At 39.8% G+C, this 24,822-nt stretch overlaps 1 protein-coding gene across 2 annotated transcripts in view; it reads left to right on the top strand.

Moving 5' to 3' along the window:
- The first annotated feature begins 1,353 nt into the window (after positions 1–1,353).
- Positions 1,354–24,822, top strand: part of brd4 (bromodomain containing 4) — an 85,724-nt gene continuing 62,255 nt past the window's right edge. The window contains exon 1 of one of the 2 annotated variants that reach the window (XM_062049923.1): positions 1,354–1,427. Coding sequence is in view for 1 of the 2 variants with exons in the window: in XM_062049922.1 (XP_061905906.1) it covers positions 19,138–19,235 (98 nt within the window). In the remaining variant the exon portion in view is untranslated. Of the gene's footprint in view, positions 1,428–18,512; positions 19,236–24,822 lie in introns of those variants that run through there. The other variant, XM_062049922.1, reaches the window with a different exon arrangement.

The following is a 24,822-nucleotide window of genomic DNA, read 5'->3' as shown; positions in this document are numbered from 1 at the left end:
TGAATGAGTGTAAATGGGGAGAGGGAGGTTTTTTGGGGTTGGTGCACTAATTGTAAGTGTATCTTGTGTTTTTTATGTTGATTTAATAAAAAAAATAAAACAAATAAAAAAAAAAACGATACCGATAATTAAAAAAACGATACCAATAATTTCCAATATTACATTTTAAGGCATTTATCGGACATCTCTAGTATTTATATATATATATTATATTATATTTATTATATTTTATAATCTGATAATGTTGCTCCACATACTAACATGTTTTTTTCTTCCTTGAGGTCATATTTCTCCTTTCACCTCAGTTACTAGGGGTGTGGGAAAAAATCGATTCAAATTCGAATCGCAATTCTCACATTGTGCGATTCAGAATCGATTTTTATTTTTTAGAAATGTATTTTTTATTTATTTATTTATTTGTTAAAAATTTATTTATTTTTTTTAAATTTTTTTAAAATTAATCAATCCAACAAAACAATACGCAGCAAGACCATAACAATGCAATCCAATTCCAAAAGCAAACCCGACCCAGCAACACTCAGAACTGCAATAAACAGAGCAATTGAGAGGAGACACAAACACCACACAGAACAAACCAAAAGTAGTGAAACAAAAATGAATATTATCAACAATAGTATCAATATTAGTTACAATTTCAACATAGCAGTGATTAAAAATCCCTCATTGACATTATCATTAGACATTTATAAAAATAAATAAAAAAGAACAATAGTGTCACAGTGGCTTACACTTGCATCGCATCTCATAAGCTTGACAACACACTGTGTCCAATATTGTCACAAAGATAAAATAAGTCATGTTTTTGGTTCATTTAATAGTTAAAACAAATGTACATTATTGCAATCAGTTGATAAAACATTGTCCTTTACAATTACAAAAGCTTTTTACAAAAATCTACTACTCTGCTTGCATGTCAGCAGACTGGGGTAGATCCTGCTGAAATCTATGTATTGAATGAATAGAGAATCCTTTTGAATCGGGAAAAAAAATCGTTTTTGAATCGAGAATCGTTTGAATTGAAATTTTAAAAAAAAAATCGATTTTGATATCGAATTGTGACCCCAAGAATCGATATTGAATCCAATCGTGGGACACCCAAAGATTCACAGCCCTATCAGTTACCCTCTGTATTTGTATTATTATTTTTGCTATTATATTTCCTTCTGAATGGCGACAAAATTAATTAAAGAGCAAATATAATAAAAATGTCCACAGATATTTAAAATATATATATTTATATTTTTAAAAAAATTGTCTTCTGTTTTGGTTTTTGGTGGGACGGCGCGTTACGTCACATTACGTCGCCGACGTAAGGACACTGCGTGTGACGTCACCGACAGGGGAGAGGCGTTCACGATTCTCGGAGAGAAAGAACCCCGCGCGCCCTGGCAACCTGATAAAACCAGGTAAACGCCATTGTTTCCCGACTCTTCTTCTCTCGCTTGTGTTGTTGTCGCGTCGGCTGCGTCGCGAGAAGTGTGAAAGTCACAGCGGCAAAACAAAGCCCTTTTAACGGCCTCGCTGGGGAAGGTTTGGCTCGGCACGGCGGGCCTGCTCTCTAGCTAGCTAGCTAGCGTGCTAGGAGCTAGCTGGCAGTTTGGTCTCCATACAAAAAGACACAATAACCGCACATGAGTGGCGTCTAGCTGACATATCGCACACATTCTCTGCTCCCATTACGCCTTTAATAGCACGACCGTGGCTCGTCGGCCCGCCGTGTTCCGCGGCTGTGGCTCGTCGTTGTGTTGTCTGATGCTGATGGCGCACACTCACTTTCAGCCAAATCACTGCATTAAGGGGCTTAACAGTTGTGCGTTATGTAAACACATCGCCTTTTAAGTGCGTATTGGCCCTTTTTGTGCTTAACACTAAGCCGGCTAAGGTTATCCAGGCTAAATCCCACCTAACCTTAGCCGTGTCCACACACAATGGTCGTTTAACACAACCTCCGACCTCATACGCATGCGCGGAAAATGCCCACGTCATAGTCACCTCCAGTGTTGCTTTGTGTGCAAGTTCTTAAATTAAAATGTAACTTATCTGAACAATATCCAGTGTTGTGGTGTTTCAATGAACTGGAATCCAGTGTGCTGTGGGGCCCTATTGTAGTGAATCACACCTCAGACATCATAAATTAAGCACATCTTTATTAGACACGTAAACAATGTGATAAAGAACATTTGACATCAATCAAACTAGGGATCTAGATATCTGGTCAGGACACTCCTCACTCTTTTGCCTTCACCTTCATTGTCCATTCCGCATTCTCGTTGTCTCTCCTTCGACAAATGGCCAAAGTTTTTCGCTAAGTAGACCGGGGCATTGGAAAGTTCTCTTGCCGTCCGAGAAGTGTTGTATCCCAAATAGCTGCAATCGCTTTCTCTTAAAGGCCTACTGAAAGCCACTACTAGCGACCACGCAGTCTGATAGTTTATATATCAATGATGAAATCTTAACATTGCAACACATGCCAATACGGCCGGGTTAACTTATAAAGTGACATTTTAAATTTCCCGGGAAACTTCCGGTTGAAAACGTCTGTGTATGATGACGTATGCGCGTGACGTCAATGGTTGAAACGGAAGTATTCGGACACCATTGTATCTAATACAAAAAGCTCTGTTTTCATCGCAAAATTCCACAGTATTCTGGACATCTGTGTTGGTGAATCTTTTGCAATTTGTTTAATGAACAATGAAGACTGCAAAGAAGAAAGTTATAGGTGGGATCGGTGTATTAGCGGCTGGCTGTAGCAACACAACCAGGAGGACTTTGACTTGGATAGCAGACGCGCTAGCCGCCGACCGCACGGATGATCGGGTGAAGTCCTTCGTCCTTCCGTCGATCGCTGGAACGCAGGTGAGCACGGGTGTTGATGAGCAGATGAGGGCTGGCTGGCGTAGGTAGAGCGCTAATGTTTTTATCATAGCTCTGTGAGGTGCCGTTGCTAAGTTAGCTTCAATGGCGTCGTTAGCAACAGCATTGTTAATCTTCGCCCAGCTGGAAAGCATTAACCGTGTATTTACATGTCCAGGGTTTAATAGTATTGTTGATTTTCTGTCTATCCTTCCAGTCAGGGGTTTATTTCTTTTGTTTATATCTGCATTTGAGCCCGAGGCTATCACGTTAGCACCGTAGCTAAAGTGTTTCGCCGATGTATTGTCGTGGAGATAAAAGTCACTGTGAATGTCCATTTCGCGTTCTCGACTCTCATTTTCAAGAGGATATAGTATCCGAGGTGGTTTAAAATACAAATCCGTGATCCACAATAGAAACAGGAGAGAATGTGGAATCCAATGAGCCAGCTTGTACCTAAGTTACGGTCAGAGCGAAAAAAGATACGTCCTTCACTGCCTCTCTAGTCATTCACTCTAACGTTCCTCATCCACGAATCTTTCATCCTCGCTCAAATTAATGGGGTAATCGTCGCTTTGTCGCTCCGAATCTCTCTCGCTCCGTTGTACACAACGGGGAATTGTGAGGAATATTACCTCCTGTGACGTCACGCTACTTCCGGTACAGGCAAGGCTTTTTTTTTATCAGCGAGCAAAAGTTGCGAACTTTATCGTCGATGTTCTCTACTAAATCCTTTCAGCAAAAATATGGCAATATCACGAAATGATCAAGTATGACACATAGAATGGATCTGCTATCCCCGTTTAAATAAAAAAATGTCATTTCAGTTGGCCTTTAACAACACATTAGCGTAAAATATCAAATAACATTATTTAGCTCATTCACGTAAGAGACTAGACGTATAAGATTTCATGGGATTTAGCGATTAGGAGTGACAGATTGTTTGGTAAACGTATAGCATGTTCTATATGTTATAGTTATTTGAATGACTCTTACCATAATATGTTACGTTAACATACCAGGCACGTTCTCAGTTGGTTATTTATGCCTTGTATAACGTACACTTATTCAGCCTGTTGTTCACTATTCTTTATTTATTTTAAATTGCCTTTCAAATGTCTATTCTTGGTGTTGGCTTTTATCAAAAAAATTTCCCCCAAAAATGCGACTTATACTCCAGTGCGACTTATATGTTTTTTTCCTTCTTTATTATGCATTTTCGGCAGGTGCGACTTATACTCCGGTGCGACTTATACTCCGAAAAATACGGTACATGTAGAAGAAGGAGAAACACGGGCATGTCTGGATGACTCGCTGTCATATTTCCGGTGGTTAGCTCCGAGTTTCGAAACCGCTTTATTATGAAGCCGGCTGTGGCGCGTTCTTTCTGGCTTCACTTCCTCTCCGAACTCAGTTTATAAACAATCAATGAGTCCATACAAAGCTAAGAGCCGGAGATTCAAGAAATACACGGCGCACTTTGTCCGAGGAAGGGGACCTTAAACGCTGGTTTAGTGAGGCTGAAACGGGGTTTAGGCTAAATAATTATTCGACAAATGGACAAACTTTTTCGTGCATTGGAAAGTTCTCTTGCCGTCTGAGAAGTGTTGTATCCCAAATAGCTGCAATCGCTTTCTCTTAAGGTATTCATGTGTGATTTCCACAAGTAGAAGAAGGAAAAAACACGGGCATGTCTGGATGACTCGCCTCCATATTTCCAGTGGTTTGCTGCTTTATTATGAAGCTGGCTGTGGCGCGTTCTTTCTGACGTCACTTCCTGTGTGGGTCGCAGTCTATCTGGCGTCACTTCCTTTCCGAACTCAGTTTGTAAACGATCAATGAGTCCATACAAAGCTAAATACACGGCGCACTTACCCGTGTTCAAATTTGTCAGAGGAGGGGGACCTTAAACGATGGTTTAGTGCGGCTGAAACGGGGCTTAGGCTAAAAAATTCTTCGTTTAAGGGGTTATCCGGCTTAGGCCATGTCTACACTAAGTCGTTTAATCCCTTAAACGAATAAGTATTTAGCCTAAGCCCCGTTTCAGCCACACTAAATCAGCGTTTAAGGTGCCCCTCCTCCTCGGACAAATTTTTACACAATATATTTATGATTGTTTACAAACTGAGTCCGGAGAGGAAGTGACGCCAGAAAGACGGCGCTCCACACAGGAAGTGATGCCAGAAAGACTGCGCCCCACACAGGAAGTGACGTCAGAAAGAACGCTTCATAATAAAGCGGTTTCAACCACTGGAAATATGAAGGCGAGTCATCCAGACAGGCCCGTGTTTCTCCTTCTTCTACATGTACAGACGCTTGTGGAAATCACACATGAATACCTTAAGAGAAAGCGATTGCAGCTATTTGGGATACAACACTTCTCAGACGGCAAGAGAACTTTCCAATGTCCGGCCGGGTCGGCTGTGTTTCTACTTAGCGAAAAACTTTGTCCATTTGTCGAAGGAGAGACAACCAGAGTATATAAAGTCACCAAAAAGGAATGGACAATGAAGGTGAAGGCAAAAGAGTGAGGAGTGTCCTGACCAGATATCTAGATCCCTAGTTTGATTGATGTCAAATGTTCTTTATCACATTGTTTACGTGTCTAATAAAGATGTGATTAATTTATGATGTCTCAGGTGTGATTCACTACAATAGGGCCCCACAGCACACCGGATTCCAGTTCATTGAAATACCACAACACTGGATATTGTTCAGATAAGTTACATTTAAGAACTTGCACACAAAGCAACACTAGAGGTGACTATGACCTGCGCATTTTTTCCGCGCATGCGTACTAGGTCGCCGGGGGTCTTAAACGGTGGCATTTTTGTGTGTGGACACGGATAAGGTTAGGTGTGATTTACCCTGGATAACCTAATCCGGCTTTGTGTAAACGGGGCCTTAGTGTAGACATAGCCTAAACCCCTGTGGCCTAACGTTAGGGACTTGGCTTCCAGACGATGCTTGGCCTTTAATCGTTGAATTAATCACGGCCAGCAACAGCTCCTATCTTCAAAGAGTGACTTTGATGACAGCTATATGACCCGACTTGTGTGTGTGTGTGTGTGTGTGTGTGTGTGTGTGTGTGTGTGTGTGTGTGTGTGTGTGTGTGTGTTACATGGCAGACCGCACTATTATTAGCAGCACTGCTACGTGTAATAACTGACACATGAAATGGAATATGACAACATTTTTCTTTTCACGTGTGCACAAATACACAATATGTTGACGGGTTAGCCCGGGGGTCAGCAACCCGCGGCTCTAGAGCCACATGCGGCTCTTTAGCGGCGCCCTGGTGGCTCCGTGGAGCTTTTTAAAAAATGTATGGAAATTGAAAAAAAAATATGGGGTGATAAATATGTCTTTTGTTGTAATATGGTTTCTGTGGGAGGACAAACACAACACAAACCTTCCGAATTGTTAGAAAGCCCACTGTTTAATATGTTTATGCCCTTGAACTCACCGTTGTGGGGACTGTGACTCAACCGTTTGTTTACATGTATAACTTTCTCTGATGCTGCCAAAGAAAGACATGTTTTATGCCACTCCTTTTTGGTCTCGTTTTGTCCACCAAACGTTTTATACTGTGCGTCAATGCACAAAGGTGAGCTTTGTTGATGTTATTGACTTGTGTGGAGTGCCAATCAGGCATATTTGGTCACTGCATGACTGCAAGCTAATCGATGCTAACATGCTTTTTAGGCTAGCTGTGTGTACATATCGTTTGTAGGTATATTTGAGCTAATTTAATCTCCTTTACTTATGTCCTCTGTGTATTTAGTTAACTGTTCCATCTTTCAAGACACTGTATCGGTATGTAATATTGGCTGCATGTCTGATAGTTGTTTGTGTGCCATGTTGTTCCAGACCACAGCAAACGTTACCGCGCTTGCACCACGATAACACCTGTGTGTTGAAGTGCAGTACGTCTGACTATGGTAGCGGTAATGCTCCACGTTCCATGAAGTAGTGCGCACTAAAGCATTTTGACATATTTTTGAGCGCCGTGTGTAATGTTCTATATTTTCTATGAAACATCAAAGTGTTGGTGTTGCTTGCTTACGGGTCCTTGCTAGAGTCATTTATTGAACATCGTTTTGTCCACCAAACTTTTTATACTGTGCGTGAATGCACAAAGGTGAGCTTTGTTGATGTTATCGACTTGTGTGGAGTGCTAATCAGGCATATTTGGTCACTGCATGACTGCAAGCTAATCGATGCTAACATGCTTTTTAGGCTAGCTGTGTGTACATATCGTTTGTAGGTATATTTGAGCTCATTTAATCTCCTTTACTTATGTCCTCTGTGTATTTAGTTAATTGTTCCATCTTTCAAGACACGGTATCGGTATGTAATATTGGCTGCATGTTTGTGTGCCATGTTGTTCCAGACCACAGCAAACGTTGCCCAGCTTGCACCATGATAATACCTGTGTTTTGAAGTACAGTACGTCTGACAATGGTAGCGGTAATGCTCCAAGTTCCATCAAGTAGTGCGCACTGAAGCATTTTGACATCATTTTGAGCGCCGTGTGTAATGTTCTATATTTTCAATGAAACATCAAAGTGTTGGTGTTGCTTGCTTACGGGTCCTTGCTAGAGTCATTTATTGAACATCAATTTGCAGTCCACATGTCGATGATTATTGCAAAAATGAAAATATTTTATGTTCGCCTTATAGTCTGAAGAACAAGTAACATTATAATAACAATACAAAATGATATATATTAACAAAAATCATTTGAATAAAACTAACCTGATGTTATGTTAGTGTTTACACTTGCTATATTAGCTTATAATGCCCGTAGTTTATTCAACACAGACAAGAAGACGCAATCGCTAACGTTAAATGGTCACTGGCGGACTACCTGTTGTTTGTTTACACTTAACTGACACTAAGCAAAGCTACTAATTGTAAGGGACGCCTTTATATTAAACTCAATACTTCGTGCAGCAACTTAACGTCATTGAACTCATTTGTTGTGTCTTGCCTTGACTTTGGCGTGTAAAGCTGGGTGGTGATCCCGCAAAAGATGGACCATATTAGAAGTTTTAGACAATTTGCCGCAACTTTCTTTTGGCAGGTTTCACAAGTGGGTGAGCCATCGTCCTCAATGACTCCCTGGTTATTTTTAGCCACCCGAAATGTTCAGGGTTTTTTTGGGGGGGGGGTGGTGGTAAAAATTTGCTGCCGTGTTCTGCCGCCATTTTTCAACTTATATAACTTACTAGTGTGTCTCTCCATTGGTGCGTACAAGCGCGTTCGCCACCGGTGTAACTTTGTTTTTGTCGCATGCAGGTTGTGCAGAAAACAACGCTCCGGCATTAGTGAGGAGGACTGAAACACTTTGTAGCGGACCCTATACCCTAAACAGCCATGACGTTTTTAATCACGGTTAATAGTAAAACCGCTTGAATGTTGTTTCCCTACTTACCAACAACACCTTAGACAGGGCTGTCAGACTCATTTTTATTGAGGGCCACATCACAATTATGGCTGCTCTCTCATGTAACAGTGAATATATATGATATATTCAGTGTTTCCCACACATTCATTTATTTGTGGCGGCCCGCCACAAAAGAATTACGTCCGCCACAAATAAAAATACAATTTTTTATTTTATTTTTAAATTTTTATTTTTATTTTATTTATTTATTTATTTTTTGTCCTGTCCAGCTTCTCAGGCAAATCATATAGTTGATGTAGATGCCCATATAGGCTGTTCAGATTTACTTTACAAAAGAGAAGTGTAGGATACTTCTCTTGTTGCCTTATTTGTATTTGACCACTACTGTTTTCTGTTTATTTGTTACTGACTGTGGCAGGACACCTCTGCCTCTGTTTCACTTTATGTTGCTGGTAAATAATATGGTTGTAGTAGTAGGCTAAAGTTAAATTATTTAGTATGCACTAATTAAAGGGGCAGAGCTTTAAGAGACATTTTAGCTTTTATATTTTATAAGATATATTTTTTGTAAGAACCCCAATTAATAAATATATTTCAGTGAATAACTTATTGTTCAAATCTGTATATAAATATGTACATAAAGTGTTGTAATTATATTGTAAAATGGATGAATGGATGGACGTTTAAAACAAAACTGTTATTATTAATTAGTAAGTATAAATTTTTTGAGCCTTTTTAGAGAAAATCATATCATTGTAGTAAATTATGCAAATTACTCGATGATGTCATGTTGACCACGCCCATAGCCACGCCCCCACCGCCACAGGTATCTTGGCAGTTTATGGGAAACACTGATATTATATATTATACATATAATAGCCTTGTTACACAATTTGTAAAGGTAACTGTTTTTGACTAGAGATGTCCGATAATGGCTTTTTTGCCGATATCCGATATTCCGATATTGTCCAACTCTTAATTACCGATTCCGATATCAACCGATACCGATATATACAGTCGTGGAATTAACACATTATTAGGCCTAATTTTGTTGTGATGCCCCGCTGGATGCATTAAACAATGTAACAAGGTTTTCCAAAATAAATCAACTCAAGTTAAAAAAAAAAAATGCCAACATGGCACTGCCATATTTATTATTGAAGTCACAAAGTGCATTATTTTTTTTCACATGCCTCAAAACAGCAGCTTGGAATTTGGGACATGCTCTCCCTGAGAGAGCATGAGGAGGTTGAGGTGGGCGGTGTTGGGGGGGCGGTGTTGAGGTGGGGTTTGGGGGACGCGGGGGGTGTATATTGTAGCGTCCCGGAAGAGTTAGTGCTGCAAGGGGTTCTGGGTATTTGTTTTGTTGTGTTTATGTTGTGTTACGGTGCGGATGTTCTCCCGAAATGGGTTTGTCATTCTTGTTTGGTGTGGGTTCACAGTGTGGCGCATATTTGTAACAGTGTTAAAGTTGTTTATACGGCCACCCTCTGTGTGACCTGTATGGCTGTTGACCAAGTATGCTTTGCATTCACTTGTGTGTGTGAAAAGCCGTAGATATTATGTGATTGGGCCGGCACGCAAAGGCAGTGCCTTTAAGGTTTATTGGCGCTCTGTACTTCTCCCTACGTCCGTGTACACAGCGGCGTTTTAAAAAGTCATACATTTTACTTTGTGCAACCAATACAGATAATTTCCGATATTAAATTTTAAAGCATTTATCGGCCGATAATGTCGGCAGTCCGATATTATCGGACATCTCTAGTTATAATAGAACAATTTCAAAATTCTATTGTATTATTTTGTAAAAACTCAAATTAATCTACTTCATAATTAACTGTTAATAGCTGTTTACTTTCTGTTGTAAAATGGTTCTACCTACACTTCTGTTAAAATGTAAAAATACTCTTATTCTTCTGTTGTTTAAATACTTAATTTAACGTTAGTTTTGGGTGATACTACAAATGTGGGTATCGATCCAATTTCAAGTAGTTTCAGGGGCAGTATCGGTCACACCAATGTTCATATATTACAAATGTTCATTATTTCATCACAATTATAATCAGAATCGGACAATATCAATGCATATTTGTATTACAGTCTTTATTATCTTTTATTGCATACAACATGTACAACAAAGTCAAAAGTGCAAAATAATTCAACGGAAGTTTGTAAACCATAACAAAAACAACAAAAAAACAAAATACTAATCTAATCGCTGTAATCTTGACCATATACTGATATTATAATTTGGATCATGATTGTCGATATTTTTATCGGTCTGTTAACATTCAAGAGCTCTAGCTTAGCGGTTAGCGATGCTTTTTTTGTATTTTCCTAAGGTGTGTAGTGTAGCATTTTTATCTATTCCTTGTTCTGTAGTCCAGTGTTTTTCAACCTTTTTTGAGCCAAGGCACATTTTTTGTGTTGAAAAAACCCGGAGGCACACCACCAGCAGAAATCATTAAAAAACAAAACTCACTTGACAGTAAAAAGTCGTCGCAATTGTTGGATATGACTTTAAACCATAACCAAGCATGCATCACTATAGCTCTTGTCTCAAAGTAGGTGTACTGTCACCACCTGTCACATGACGCCATGACTTATTTTGAGTTTTTTGCTGTTTTCCTGTTTAGTGTTTTAGTTCTTGTCTTGCGCTCCTATTTTGGTGGCTTTTTCTCTTTTTTTGGTATTTTCCTGTAGCAGTTTCATGTCTTCCTTTGAGCGATATTTCCCGCACCTGCTTTGTTTTAGCAATCAGGACTATTTAAGTTGTTTTTATCCTTCTTTGTGGGGACATTGTTGATTGTCATGTCATGTTCGGATGTACATTGTGGACGCCGTCTTTGCTCCACAGTAAGTCTTTGCTGTTGTCCAGCATTCTGTTTTTGTTTACTTTGTAGCCAGTTCAGTTTTAGTTTTGTTCTGCATAGCCTTCCCTAAGCTTCAATGCCTTTTCTTAGGGGCACTCACCTTTTGTTTTATTTTTGGTTTAAGCATTAGACACCTTTTTTTACCTGCATGCTGCCTCCCGCTGTTTCCCACATCTACAAAGCAATTAGCTACCTGCTGCCACCTACTGATATGGAAGAGTATTACACGGTTACTCTGCCGAGCTCTAGACAGCACCGACACTCAACAACAACACATCGTTTGTAGACTATAATTACTGGGTTGCAAAAAATATTTTTAACCCAAATAGGTGAAATTAGATAATCTCCCACGGCACACCAGACTGTATCTCATGGTTGAAAAACACTGCTCTAGTCCTCCAGTGATAATGTTACCTGGAGAGCAGGACGGCTCAGTGGCTGTCTTGGGTTACTGGTTCGATCCGGGCCTGGCGGGCTCATGTCGAGGTCCTAACTGCTCCTCATGAGTCGTTGTTAGCGAGACACTGCTAGAATGCATTTTTGGGTAGTCATTCTGCAGATCTCCAGGTAATGACAGTATTTAACCAAAGGGTCTAGACAGAATGGTCTTGGTGTCTGGTGATTGATGGACAATTGTTAAATGTGATTACAGACGTGGAAAACGGCCTAAAATTGTCTGGCGCCTTGCTTGGTGTCCAAGATCAGAGTTGTCTTTTTTTAGCCTATTGGTTTTTTCCCCTTTCCTATTATGATGCTATTAGTTATGCTCTGCAGTTGCCATGGGAACAATTTTTTTTTTGGCCCAGTTGCGAATGACCTCTGGATGAAATGGCACTGTTGGTTTGTGACCAGGCAAACCACGTCTATTACAGCTTTTTGGGGTTCACAGCAGGGGGCCTGCAGACCATTCGCCGGCTCATATTTTGTGGCCCTTTACTCTATAGTTTAGTGTAATTGCGGCCCACTCACCATGGGCGGCTAATAGTATAATATATAGGGCAGTGTTTCCCATAAACTGCCAAGACACCTGTGGCGGCGGGGGCGTGGCTATGGGCGTGGTCACCATGACGTCATCGAGTAATTTGCATAATTTACTACAATGATATGATTTTCTCTAAAAAGGCTCAAAAAATGTATACTTACTAATTAATAACAGTTTTGTTTTAAACGTCCATCCATCCATCCATTTTACAATATAATTACAACACTTTATGTACATATTTATATACAGATTTGAACAATAAGTTAATCACTGAAGTATATTTATTAATTGTGGTTTTTACAAAAAAATATATCTTATAAAATATAAAAGCTAAAATGTCTCAAAGCTCTGCCCCTTTAATTAGTGCATACTAAATAATTTAACTTTAGCCTACTACTACAACCATATTATTTACCGGCAACATAAAGTGAAACAGAGGCAGAGGTGTCCTGCCACAGTCCGTAACAAATAAACAGAAAACAGTAGTGGTGGTAGATAGACACAGAGCTTCATCAAACATCTGATCCACTGAACAAAGAGCTCCAAAAATGTTGAACTTTAGACTGCCATCAGTTTTACTCCCTACACTTAACCATGTGTTTCCTACTGCCTGCAGACTTTGCACCCTTTGTTATATACACGTTGTGTTTCTAATATAAATACATTTAATAAAGTCAAATACAAATAAGGCAACAAGAGAAGTATCCTACACTTCTCTTTTGTAAAGTAAATCTGAACAGCCGATATGGGCATCTACATCAACTATATGATTTGCCTGAGAAGCTGGACAGGACAAATATAGCTCGGTTGGTAGAGCAGCCGTGCCAGCAACTTGAGGGTTGCAGGTTCGATCCCCGCTTCCGCCATCCTAGTCACTGCCGTTGTGTCCTTGGGCAAGACACTTTACCCACCTGCTCTCAGTGCCACCCACACTGGTTTAAATGTAACTTAGATATTGGGTTTCTCAATGTAAAGCGCTTTGAGTCACTTGAGAAAAAGCGCTATATAAATTTTTTTTTTAAATTCAAAAAAAAAATATATTTTTTTTTGTGGCGGACGTAATTCTTTCGTGGCGGGCCGCCACAAATAAATGAATGTGTGGGAAACCCTGACATTGTCAACACTGAAATTACAGCACAACAAAGTAGGGCTGCATAAATAATCAAAAGTGGTAATGATCGTGGGTAATTAACATTTCAAAAGCAGGTTTCACTGCATATCAAGTCAAGCACTTTCACAACAGCGGCTTATCTTTAACCCTGTGAAACTGGACCACCCATGCCAGAGGCCGTTGTGTATGGGCACAGAGCTCCATGACCTCGCCGGCCGGCGCTAACAAACCAAACCGGGCTGCTGGAGCTCGTCGCCTCGCCAAGTCCAATGCAAAGCGTGGGATGCGGTGGTGTAAAGCACATCGCCACTGGATTCTAGAGCAGTGGAGACACGTTCTCTGGACTGATGAATCACGCTTTTCTATCTGGCAATCTGATGGACCAGTCTGGGTTTGGAGGTTGCCAGGAGAACGCTACATTTCGGACTGCATTGTGCCGAGTGTGACATTTGGTGGAGGAGTAATTATGGTGTGGGGTTGGTTTTCAGGAGTTGGGCTTGGCCCCTTAGTTCCAGTGAAAGGAACTTCGAATGCTCCAAGATACCAAAACATTTTGGACAGTTCCATGCTTCCAACGTTGTGGGAACAGTTTGGAGCGGGCCCTTTCCTCTTCCAACATGACTGTGCACCAGTGCACAAAGCAAGGTCCATAAAGACATGGATGACAAGAGTCTGGTGTGGATGAACTTGACTGGCCTGCACAGATCCTGACCTGATACAACACCTTTGGGATGAATTGGAACGGAGACTGAGAGCCAGGCCTTCTCCACCAACATCAGTGTGTGACCTCACCAATGCGCTTTTGGCAGAATGGTCGAGAATTTCCTATAAACACACTCTGCAACCTTGTGGACAGCCTTCCCCGAAAGAGTTGAAGCTGTAATAGCTGCAAAAAGTGGACCCACATCATACTGAACCCTATGGGTTAGGAATGGGATGACACTTCAAGTTCATATGTGAGTCAAGGCAGGTGGCCAAATACTTTTGGCAATATAGTGTAGTTTTGATGCCTTCAGTGACAATCTACGATGTAAATAGTCATGAAAATAAATAATAGAGTTTTGAAAAATGGAAAAAAAGAACTAAAGGCATCATGTAAAGAGAAAAAGATGAAAAGTTAATATTGATAATGTCAACAAAAAACCCCACAAAGTTTTGTCTTTAAAATGTATAATGTTTATTTAGCATTTTTATGAAGACTATTTAATTATGTTAATAAGACTATTTCATTATAAATGACATGATGTCACGTTCACACAACTGCAGCACCGCAACTAGATTGCCAAACGTTGGGAAATGCTATCAGTGTTTCCCATAAACTGCCAAGATACCTGTGGTGGTGGGGGCGTGGCTATGGGCGTGGTCACCATGACATCTTCGAGTAATTTGCATAATTTACTACAATGATATGATTTTCTCTAAAAAGGCTCAAAAAATGTATACTTACTAATTAATAATAACAGTTTTGTTTTAAACGTCCATCCGTCCATCCATTTTACAATATAATTACAACACTTTATGTACATATTTACATACAGATTTGAACAATAAGTTATTCACTGAAATATATTTATTAATTGTGGTTCTTATATATATATATATATATATATATATATATATATATATATATATATATATATATATATATATATATATATATATATATATATATAAAATATATCTTATAAAATATAAAAGCTAAAATGTCTCTTAAAGCTCTGCCCCTTTAATTAGTGCATACTAAATAATTTAACTTTAGCGTACTACTACAACCATATTATTTACCAGCAACATAAAGTGAAACAGAGGCAGAGGTGTCCTGCCACAGTCTGTAACAAATAAACAGAAAACAGTAGTGGTCAAATACAAATAAGGCAACAAGAGAAGTATCCTACACTTCTCTTTTGTAGATGCCTATATGGGCATCTACATCAACTATATGATTTGCCTGAGAAGCTGGACAGGACAAAATAAAATAAAAAAATAAAACATTTTATTTATTTATTTTTATTTTTTTTTAAATTTGTGGCGGACGTAATTTTTTCGTGGCGGGCCGCCACAAATAAATTAATGTGTGGGAAACACTGGCTATGTTTTACGTAACATTGTAAAGAATTATGATTAATTGATAAAAAATAAACGACTATTATTTTGGCTATAATTGTGCAGCCCTAATGTCCACTGCAGAGGAGGGTTAGCCTTTGCCATGCATCACTTGCTCTCATTACTGCTGACTTCCTCTCAGCGTTGTCTCAGACTCGCTCTTATAACCGGATGAGTGCAACTTGCAACCGTCATTACCAACGTCATTAAAATAATTATTGAAGTAATTGAGTAGGTGGAGTTCACTGCTTGCCATTTGATTGGTTTTGTTTTGTTCCGCATTTGCTGTTAAAAACTATCATGAACGCGTTGACGGCCAAATTCTTCCACACCCTAATTATATGGTTGTGTTCCTGTTACCCAGCAAACAAAGCAGTTTGGTTCTGGAAAGTCTCAACGTGCAGGAATCACTTCTCAAATAATAATGATCTGCATTACTTGCTACTTACTGCTCAGCGTTCATGTTGGTTACGCCACACTGGGTTCTGATCCTGAAATTACCTTTTTTAAGTCGTGTGTTAGAAGGGAAGACCTCATTTACTATCTTTGCTGCAACATAAGAGTAAACAGAGGTGATGCTACGTTTGTCGCATTAGTGTCAGTGGTTAGTTTTATGAAATTGTTCATGACATACAGTATGTTTGCTTTTTTTAAACTTCTGACTTGTCTTTTGTTCTTCTAAAATTGGTTTGGTTTAGCTTACCGCTGACGTTTCTTTGGTTACGTCAATGTATTGTAGGGCTGTCTTTGACTATGAATTTTTATAGTTGAATCTGATTCGTTAGATTTTGATCAGTTATATGTATGCAGTACTGACTAGTGTTGTCCCGATACCAATATTTTGGTACCGGTACCAAAATAAATTGCGATACTTTTTGGTACTTTTCGCAATCAAGGGGACCACAGAAAATGGCATTATTGGCTTTATTTTAACAAAAAATCTTAGGGTACATTAAACATATGTTTCTTATTGCAAGTTTGTTCTTAAATAAAATAGTGAACATACAAGACAACTTGTCTTTTAGTAGTAAGTAAACAAACAAAGGCTCCTAATTAGTCTGCTGACATATGCAGTAACATATTGTGTCATTCCCCATTATATTATTTTGTCAACATTATTAAGGACAAGTGGTATAAAATAAATTATTAATCTACTTGTTCATTTACTGTTAATATCTGCTTACTTTCTCTTTCAACATGTTCTATCTACACTTCTGTTAAAATGTAATAATCACTTATTCTTCTGTTGTTTGATACTTTACATTAGTTTTGGATGATACCACAAATTTGGGTATCAATCCGATACCAAGTAGTTACAGGATCATACATTGGTCATATTCAAAGTCCTCATGTGTCCAGGGACATATTTCTTGAGTTCATGGCGGACAATAACTGATACGGTCTGCTTTGCCAGTCCAAATGCATTCGGTGTTTTCCCTAGTCTTTCTTCCCTCGACAGCCAGGTAATACAAAGCACACGCTACCTTTTTTTTATCACATCCACGGGAGCCCGTATTCTCATTGACTCTCCTTCGACAAATGGACAAAGTTTTTGGCCAAGTAGAATCACAGCTGACATTGGAAAGTTCTCTTGGCGTCTGAGAAGTGTTGTATCCCAAATAGCTGCAATCGCTTTCTCTTAAGGTATTCATGTGTGATTTCCACGAGCGTCTGTACAGACAGAAGGAGAAACACGGGCATGTCTGGATGACTCGCCTTCATATTTCCAGTGCTTACCTCCGAATTACGAAACCACGGGGCGTTCTTTTTGACGTCACTTCCTGTGTGAGGCGTGGTCTTTCTGGCGTCACTTCCTCTCCGAACTCAGTTTGTAAACGATCAATGAGTCCTTACAAAGTTAAGGGCCGGAGATTCAAGAAATACACGGCACACTTACCCGTGTAAAAATTTGTCCGAGAAGGGGGACCTTAAATGCTGGTTTAGTGTGGCTGAAACGGGGCTTAGGCTAAATAATTAGACGTTTAAGGGGTTAAACGACTTAGTGTAGACATGGCCTTAGTCTATGTCTACACTAAGCCGGATAACTCATTACATTAATCAATTAATTAGCTTTGTATGGACTCATTGATCGTTTTACAAAGTGAGTTTGGAGAGGAAGTGATGCCAGAAAGACCGCGACCCACACAGGAAGTGACGTCAGAAAGAACGTGCCACAGCCAGTTTCATAATAAAGCTGTTTCATAACTTGAAGGTAAACACTGGTAATATGGAGGCGAGTCATCCAGACATGCCGTGTTTCTCCTTCTTCTACATGTACGGACGCTTGTGGAAATCACACATAAATACCTTAAGAAAAATCGATTGCAGCTATTTGGGATACAACACTTCTCAGACGGCAAGAAAACTTTCCAATGCACGAAAAACTTTGTCCATTTGTCGAAGGAGAGTCAACAAGAATGCGAGCTCCCGTGGATGTGATTAAAAAAAGGTAGCGTGTGATTTGTATTACCTGGTCGTCGAGGGAAAACTAACTACGGAAAACGGCGAATGCATTTGGACTGGCAAACCAGACTGTATCAGTTATTGTCCGCCATGTATGTCGCGGACTCAACGTCTAGGTCCAGAGTATATAAAGTCACCAAAAAGGAATGGACAATGAAGGTGAAGGCAAAAGAGTGAGGAGTGTCCTGACCAGATATCTAGATCCCTAGTTTGATTGATGTCAAATGTTCTTTATCACATTGTTTACGTGTCTAATAAAGATTTGATTAATTTATGATGTCTCAGGTGTGATTCACTACAATAGGGCCCCACAGCACACTGGATTCCAGTTCATAGAAATACCACAACACTGGATATTGTTCACATAAGTTACATTTAGGAACTTGCACACAAAGCAACACTGGAGGTGACTATGACATGCGGAGAGGTGCGGGGGTCTTAAACAGTGGCATTTTTGTGTGTGGACACAGAAGGTTAGTTGTGATTTACCCTGGATAACCTTATCTTAATGTAAACGGGGCCTAAATTGCAAGGCAGTATCACCCACAGGAAGAGGGTGAGTGTGGGTGGAGCATGATGCAATGGACAGAAGCAGAGACAGGAAGGAGGTGGGGGGTGTTTAAGGTGTGAGAGAGTGCAAGGACGTCCAGCTATTGATGGGTAACAAGGAGAGGGGTGGAATGAGGCAGCACGTAGGCGAGCCAGGAAGGGAGGGGTGTGTGTGTGTGGGCTGAGACTCGGCTGAATGAGGAAGCAGCAGAGCCATTTTCGCTCTTCAGAAACTACACGCCGGTCTGCCTGTGCTAGGCAGCGCGCCACCCAGGGGATAGAAGTCCTCCTGGATTCACACCGGGATCCTCTCTCGCTCGCCTAGCCTACCTCCTGCTCTGGCTGCCGGATTTCATTTTGATTTGGGGAGGCCCTTGAAGAGGACACAATGGAGCGAAGAGCCTTTGGCAACTGGGCCGTTGTACTACTGAGAGGGGGATGGGGTAGAGAGAAGACCGGTGCACACAGCTAACACAGCCCGCCTGGCTGCCGGCTTCCGTGGCCTCTTCTCCTCTCCTGAACCCGCTCTTCCCGTCTCCCGGGCTATTTCTTTTCTTTTCCTGGAACGGCCGCCCCCTCTAAATCCACCAGGACTACGCAATGGGTTCACTCATCATGTTCTGTGGGATTTTAGGACACACACCAGAGCCACAGGCTTAAATCCGCACTCTGGATGACAGAAAAGGAAAAGCAAACTTTCCTAAATCTTTTTTTTTGCTCGCCTCCCTTTGGAATTGTGGCTTGTTTCTGTGCCGTGGAGTTTATTTAAATGGATTACAAGATGCATGCCAAGTCTAATGATTTGCTGGATTTCCAAAAACTGGATGCCCTTCTGGAAAAGATTGCACATTCAGTCTCTGTGAAAAGGTAATAGAATTAACTTTTACGGTTACAAGTTTAGTTTCTTTTACTAATATTATCAGTTCCAAACTGCGTGGTTAATAAGCTGACAGAGAGCCTGAAGTTATGGTTCTTAGGACTGTCATGTGGTCGCTATCTGTGGTTTTTTTGTTCTGTTTTACATGACCCGACATAACCATTTAACATTCTCACCTGTTTGTCTGTTTTCTTGTTGGTCTTGAGTGTTGAGGACAGTATTTGTTATCCAGATTTCTGCCAGAAGCCGTGACCCTTCCTCTGGGTGCGAGAGTAGGGGGTGTGGGGGAAGGGGGACGTCAGAGGAAGAAGGGGGTTGTGTGTCGGCTGATTCATGGAGATTGGCTTGCATATCCCGGCCAGCTGGAAGTTAAATGTGAAAGCGCCGGCGGGCTTCTTTTCTGTTGCTGTCTGTTCGTGAGTCATGGTTAGCCTGTTGAGTCACTTGGCATCTTCCTGCGCTAACTCCTACTACCAGTAAACACTCATGATAACCAGGAGGGGAAACTCCTTCAGTTTGGAGGACTGGAAACTGTCCAGTTGACTTTTTATTTGCACAGTTCCAGTTTCAAACCTTGTGATCTTTTAAACTATCATGTTTATTGCAACATGATTGGCAGAAACATCAACTGATCGTTCTCTTGTTAATTCCGACCAAATTAAGCAGGGGGTGGAAACAGAGTTTCGACTCCGTTTATGGTTAACTGTTACTGGCAAGACCCTCTTTTTGTGGGTCGTAGAGGGTTCATTTGCATACAAAAACAAAATGAACCGGTCAGGCAGAGAAGCAGCTGAAATTCCTGGGAGTGAGCAAATGTTACATTCCTAAAAAATACTTTTTTTTGAGGTCACAAAATCCCTCAGATTGTATTGCGTATTTATTGAAGTTATAGTCCAGTCTGTAATCAGCTTTCAATTTTCCTGCACATTTCAGCCAATTGTCCTGAATTTCACCTGATACATTTTTCCTTAAGTACCGCACACATGTGTTTATCAGCGGTTTAAGCAAATGCATCACGCAAGTACATGCTTTACCAGCAAATGTCAATTTTATAGTTTATAGCAAATTTTATAGCTTATAGCTTAATGGCTTACAAGTTGAATTGTTTTCCAAAATACCGTATTTTCCGCACTATAAGGCGCACCGGATTATAAGGCGCACCTTCAATGAATGGCCTATTTTAAAACTTTGTTCATATATAAGGCGCACCGCATTATAAGGCGCATAGAATAGACGCTACAGTAGAGGCTGGAGTTGCGAGACCTGTTGTGGCTCAATATTGGTCCGTGTATAAGGCGCACTGTCAGTTTTTGAGATAATTGGAGGTTTTTAGGTGCGCCTTATAGTGCGGAAAATACGGTACTCTCAATCTCAAATCAGTGTTTCCTTTTGAAATGAATTAAAATGTCAGATGTGTCCATCGAGCAGCCACCGATGAGTACAAGTAAGGCTTTGTGATATGGACCAAAACTGATACCGCTGTATTTTTAGTCCAATCGGTGGTATATCTTAAAAAATGTGCAAAGTGCTTAAGGTAGCCTAAGTGTTTTACGGCTCGATAACAAGTGTTGAGAGTCCTCAGATTATTTTGTTGTAAGTACTAACGTAATGTGTTGTTTATTCTTTTAAAGTAGTTAGTTAGCCGTTACGACGTCCAAGCAATTTTCGTTGATTTACTACAGTTGCTTTGTCCACACGGGCTATGGGGCATTAACTATAATACCGGTATAGCGCCTAGCCCTAAGTATAAGTCGATTTAAAAAAAAAATATGTGATCGCTAGTGCCTTTCAATGCCGATCACAAATTCCCTCTGGCTAGTATTGTATTTATTTTTAGTCCTCCGGCTGACAAGATAGCAGCTAATTATGTATCACCATACAGAGTATGGAGCCACTTTCTTAAGTCGATAATAATCACCTACGTTACACCTATAATAATCACCTACGTTACACCTATAATAATCACCTATGTTACACCTACGCTTCTTAATATTGTGAGTATTATTATCAAGTATTATGACGAGGCTAAAAATGCTACACACAGAGAGCAAGTTAGCGGCTAAACTTGCCGCTAAGCTGGCTTGAAACAACACCAAGAAATAAGTGTTCAGTAAAGTTTAAGAAGTGTAGCTACAAATACGTTCCAAGCATAAAGAAAGCAGCTTTTAACAGGAAATTAACTAGTAGTAAGAGTGTAGAGAGAGATAACCGCAACTATTTACTTACACAACCAAAAGAGGGCAGCTCGATCCATACATTCGTGATGTCAACACCAAGGTTTGTATTAGTACATGATCGATACTAGAGAGATTAGATCGATATTTTTATTCTCTCAAAATATTTTGTTTTGTTTTTATCAATGTTACTAATTTAGAGAATAATTTTCTGGACACATGAGGACTTTGACGGCAAATAACTGTTTTTTGTTTTTGTTTAGTCATTGTGTACCGTTGACTGTTTGAATCAACTGTTTGTAATAAAAGAGAATAAGGAACTAGTTAAATAATGTGCTGCAATTGTTACACCGCCAATACTACTCACCATAAATCCATTGAAAAATGTACAGTTAGTACAGGTGATCGGTATTTGGTGTCGGTCGATCTCACTCACTCACTCAACTGATCGGAATCGGCAGCATAAATCCCTTGATCGGAACATTCCTGATTAAAATCAATTTAATCCGGGCAGGGGCTTCCAAAAACAACGCCATTTTTAACACGTAACATGCTATCAAATTTGACAGCGAACTCCTGGGTAAGGACCATCAAAACAATACAATAGAATGTACTACCAATAACTACAGTATTTGTATGAAGTCATGTAATAACGATGTATAGCATAGACTTCTTCAGTATCTGCTGCAAGCTGCTTTGCTGTCAAACACACCGGCAGCAGCTTCTCCATATTCACATGGATAAATGTCAGCGTTTAGAAAGGATTTTAACCTTGCCATACTGTTTTGCAAAATCAGCTACATGCACACCTCGTTTCCCCCACAATTTATTTCTTTAATTCAGTAGACATCATTATCTTCTTTTTCTCAGCACTGTCCTTCACCCTCACTTTCTTCGTTCCCATGGTTCGAAAACAAAGTTATGTCTTTCTAGCGATATAAATAGTTTGAATAAATAGTTTTATCGTGTTAAGACTGAGATCACATTTTCAGTAGTTTTAATATTTCTTTCGGAATTCAAGGTGCACATTTTTTTTAATCATGTTAAATGATTTTTTCAACTCACGGTGGTAATATTTCAAAAGTTGGTAAGCAGTGTTTCCCACACATTCATTTATTTGTCGCGGCCCGCCACGAAAGAATTAAGGCCGCCACAAAAAAAAAATATATATATATACCGGTATATATTTTTTTTATTTTTATTTTATTTTTTTGGTGTCCTGTCAAGCTTCTCAGGCAAATGATATAGTTGATGTAGATGCCCATATCGGCTGTTCAGATTTACTTTACAAAAGAGAAGTGTAGGATCAAGATTTTTGGAGCTCTTTGTTCAGTGGATCAGATGTTTGATGAAACTTTGTGTCTATCTACCACCACTACTGTTTTCTGTTTATTTGTTACTGACTGTGGCAGGACACCTCTGCCTCTGTTTCACTTTATGTTGCTGGTAAATAATATGGTTGTAGTAGTAGGCTAAAGTTAAATTATTTAGTATGCACTAATTAAAGGGGCAGAGCTTTAAGAGACATTTTAGCTTTTATATTTTTATAAGATATATTTTTTGTAAGAACCACAATTAATAAATATATTTCAGTGAATAAGTTATTGTTCAAATCTGTATATAAATATGTACATAAAGTGTTGTAATTATATTGTAAAATGGATGGATGGATGGATGGATGGGCGTTTAAAACAAAACTGTTATTATTAATAAGTATACATTTTTTGAGCCTTTTTAGAGAAAATCATATCATTGTAGTAAATTATGCAAATTACTCGATGATGTCATGGTGACCACGCCCATAGCCACGCCCCCACCGCCACAGGTATCTTGGCAGTTTATGGGAAACACTGGTAAGACAAATATTTACTGCGAACGTAACTTTCTCGTTCAATTTTATTGCAACCAAAAAATAAAAAGGTAACTTCGCTCACAATTTGTGTTAAAAGTTTTTGCACAATCAGAGATTTAAGGTCGCAAAAATCTATTAAAAAAAAACAAACGAATTACAAGTCAGGTGTAATCCTGAGTGAGGAACTAAATGCAAATGTAGATTATATCCATACGGACTAGGGGTGTGACGGCACACAAAAATTTCGGTTCGGTACGTACCTCGGTTTAGAGGTCACGGTTCGGTTCATTTTCGGTACAGTAAGAAAACAACAAAATATACATTTTTGGGTTATTTATTTACCAAATTTTCAAAATCTTCCACCAAAAATAATTTTCTTAGTGGAATATTTGATGTGAAGTAATGGGAACCTTGGATAGGTCAATAATTAAGGCTGAAACGACGCGTCGACATAGTCGACGTCATCGGTTGCGTAAATACGTCGACGCCGTTTTTGTGCGTCGACGCGTCGCATATTTACGTCACACTACCGTCATACAAAGCAGACTGTGCGAGCGAGGGGGAAAAAATCACGCCAAAAGTGTGGGAGTATTTCAATACACGGCCTAATAATGTTGTTGTATGCACACTGTGTCGAGCGGAAATGGCCTATCATAGCAGCACAACGGCTATGAACGAACATTTGAAAAGAAAACCATCAACTAGTCAATCGTCCGCGCGAGTATACGTTGTCATCATTACACAAAAACATGAATGTGTCATTTGTATCTGCTAGGGGTGTAACGGTACGTGTTTTGTATTGAACCGTTTCGGTACAGGGCTTTTGGTTCGGTACGGGGGTGTACCGAACGAGTTTCTAAGCTAAAGCTAACTTTAGCTGCTAAAGTGTTAACAAGCTGCTTTGCTCCTTCTGCGGCTGCCTCTGTCTCAGCACGCAGCATTGTCCCACCCACACAACCATCTGATTGGTACACACAAAGCGTTATACAAAGCGTTATCAGCCAATCAGCAGTGCATATTCAGAGCGCATGTAGTCAGCGCTTCAGCGTGGAGCAGATAGGTCTTTAGCAGGTGAGCATCGGGCAGCGGACTCTCCCCAAATGATAATAAACACCTCCCAGTCAACTACTAGTAACATCACTATGAGCCCGTTGACCTTCTAGGAATATAAACTGGAGCTCAGCTCACTCGCAGTCCTGGCTTGAGGTGAAGGTTAATTAGCTCTCAGTTCCAGCCACGTCGACCCCTTCTGAGCGCCTATTTTCAGCTGCTGGGAATATTGTAAACATGAAAAGAACCAGAGCATGTAGACATGCTAACCTTTCTTCATTACAACTGTTAGTCACTCACTGGAATGAGTAGAATTGGTTATTGTGTACTGTGTTGGACTGGATGTTTATTTTGCACATTTTAAAAGCAATACTTAATGTTTACAGTGCTCCAGAATATTTAGATTGGCACTTTTTTGTATTGGATGTTTATCTTTATTTTTGCACATTTTAGCAAATAAGCAATACTTTCACTTTTGTTGAAATGTTTACACTGTTGTTA

The sequence above is a fragment of the Entelurus aequoreus genome, linkage group LG06 (assembly GCF_033978785.1).
Source record: "Entelurus aequoreus isolate RoL-2023_Sb linkage group LG06, RoL_Eaeq_v1.1, whole genome shotgun sequence".
Lineage (NCBI taxonomy): Eukaryota > Metazoa > Chordata > Actinopteri > Syngnathiformes > Syngnathidae > Entelurus > Entelurus aequoreus.
This window is presented reverse-complemented; position numbering and strand designations above follow the sequence as displayed.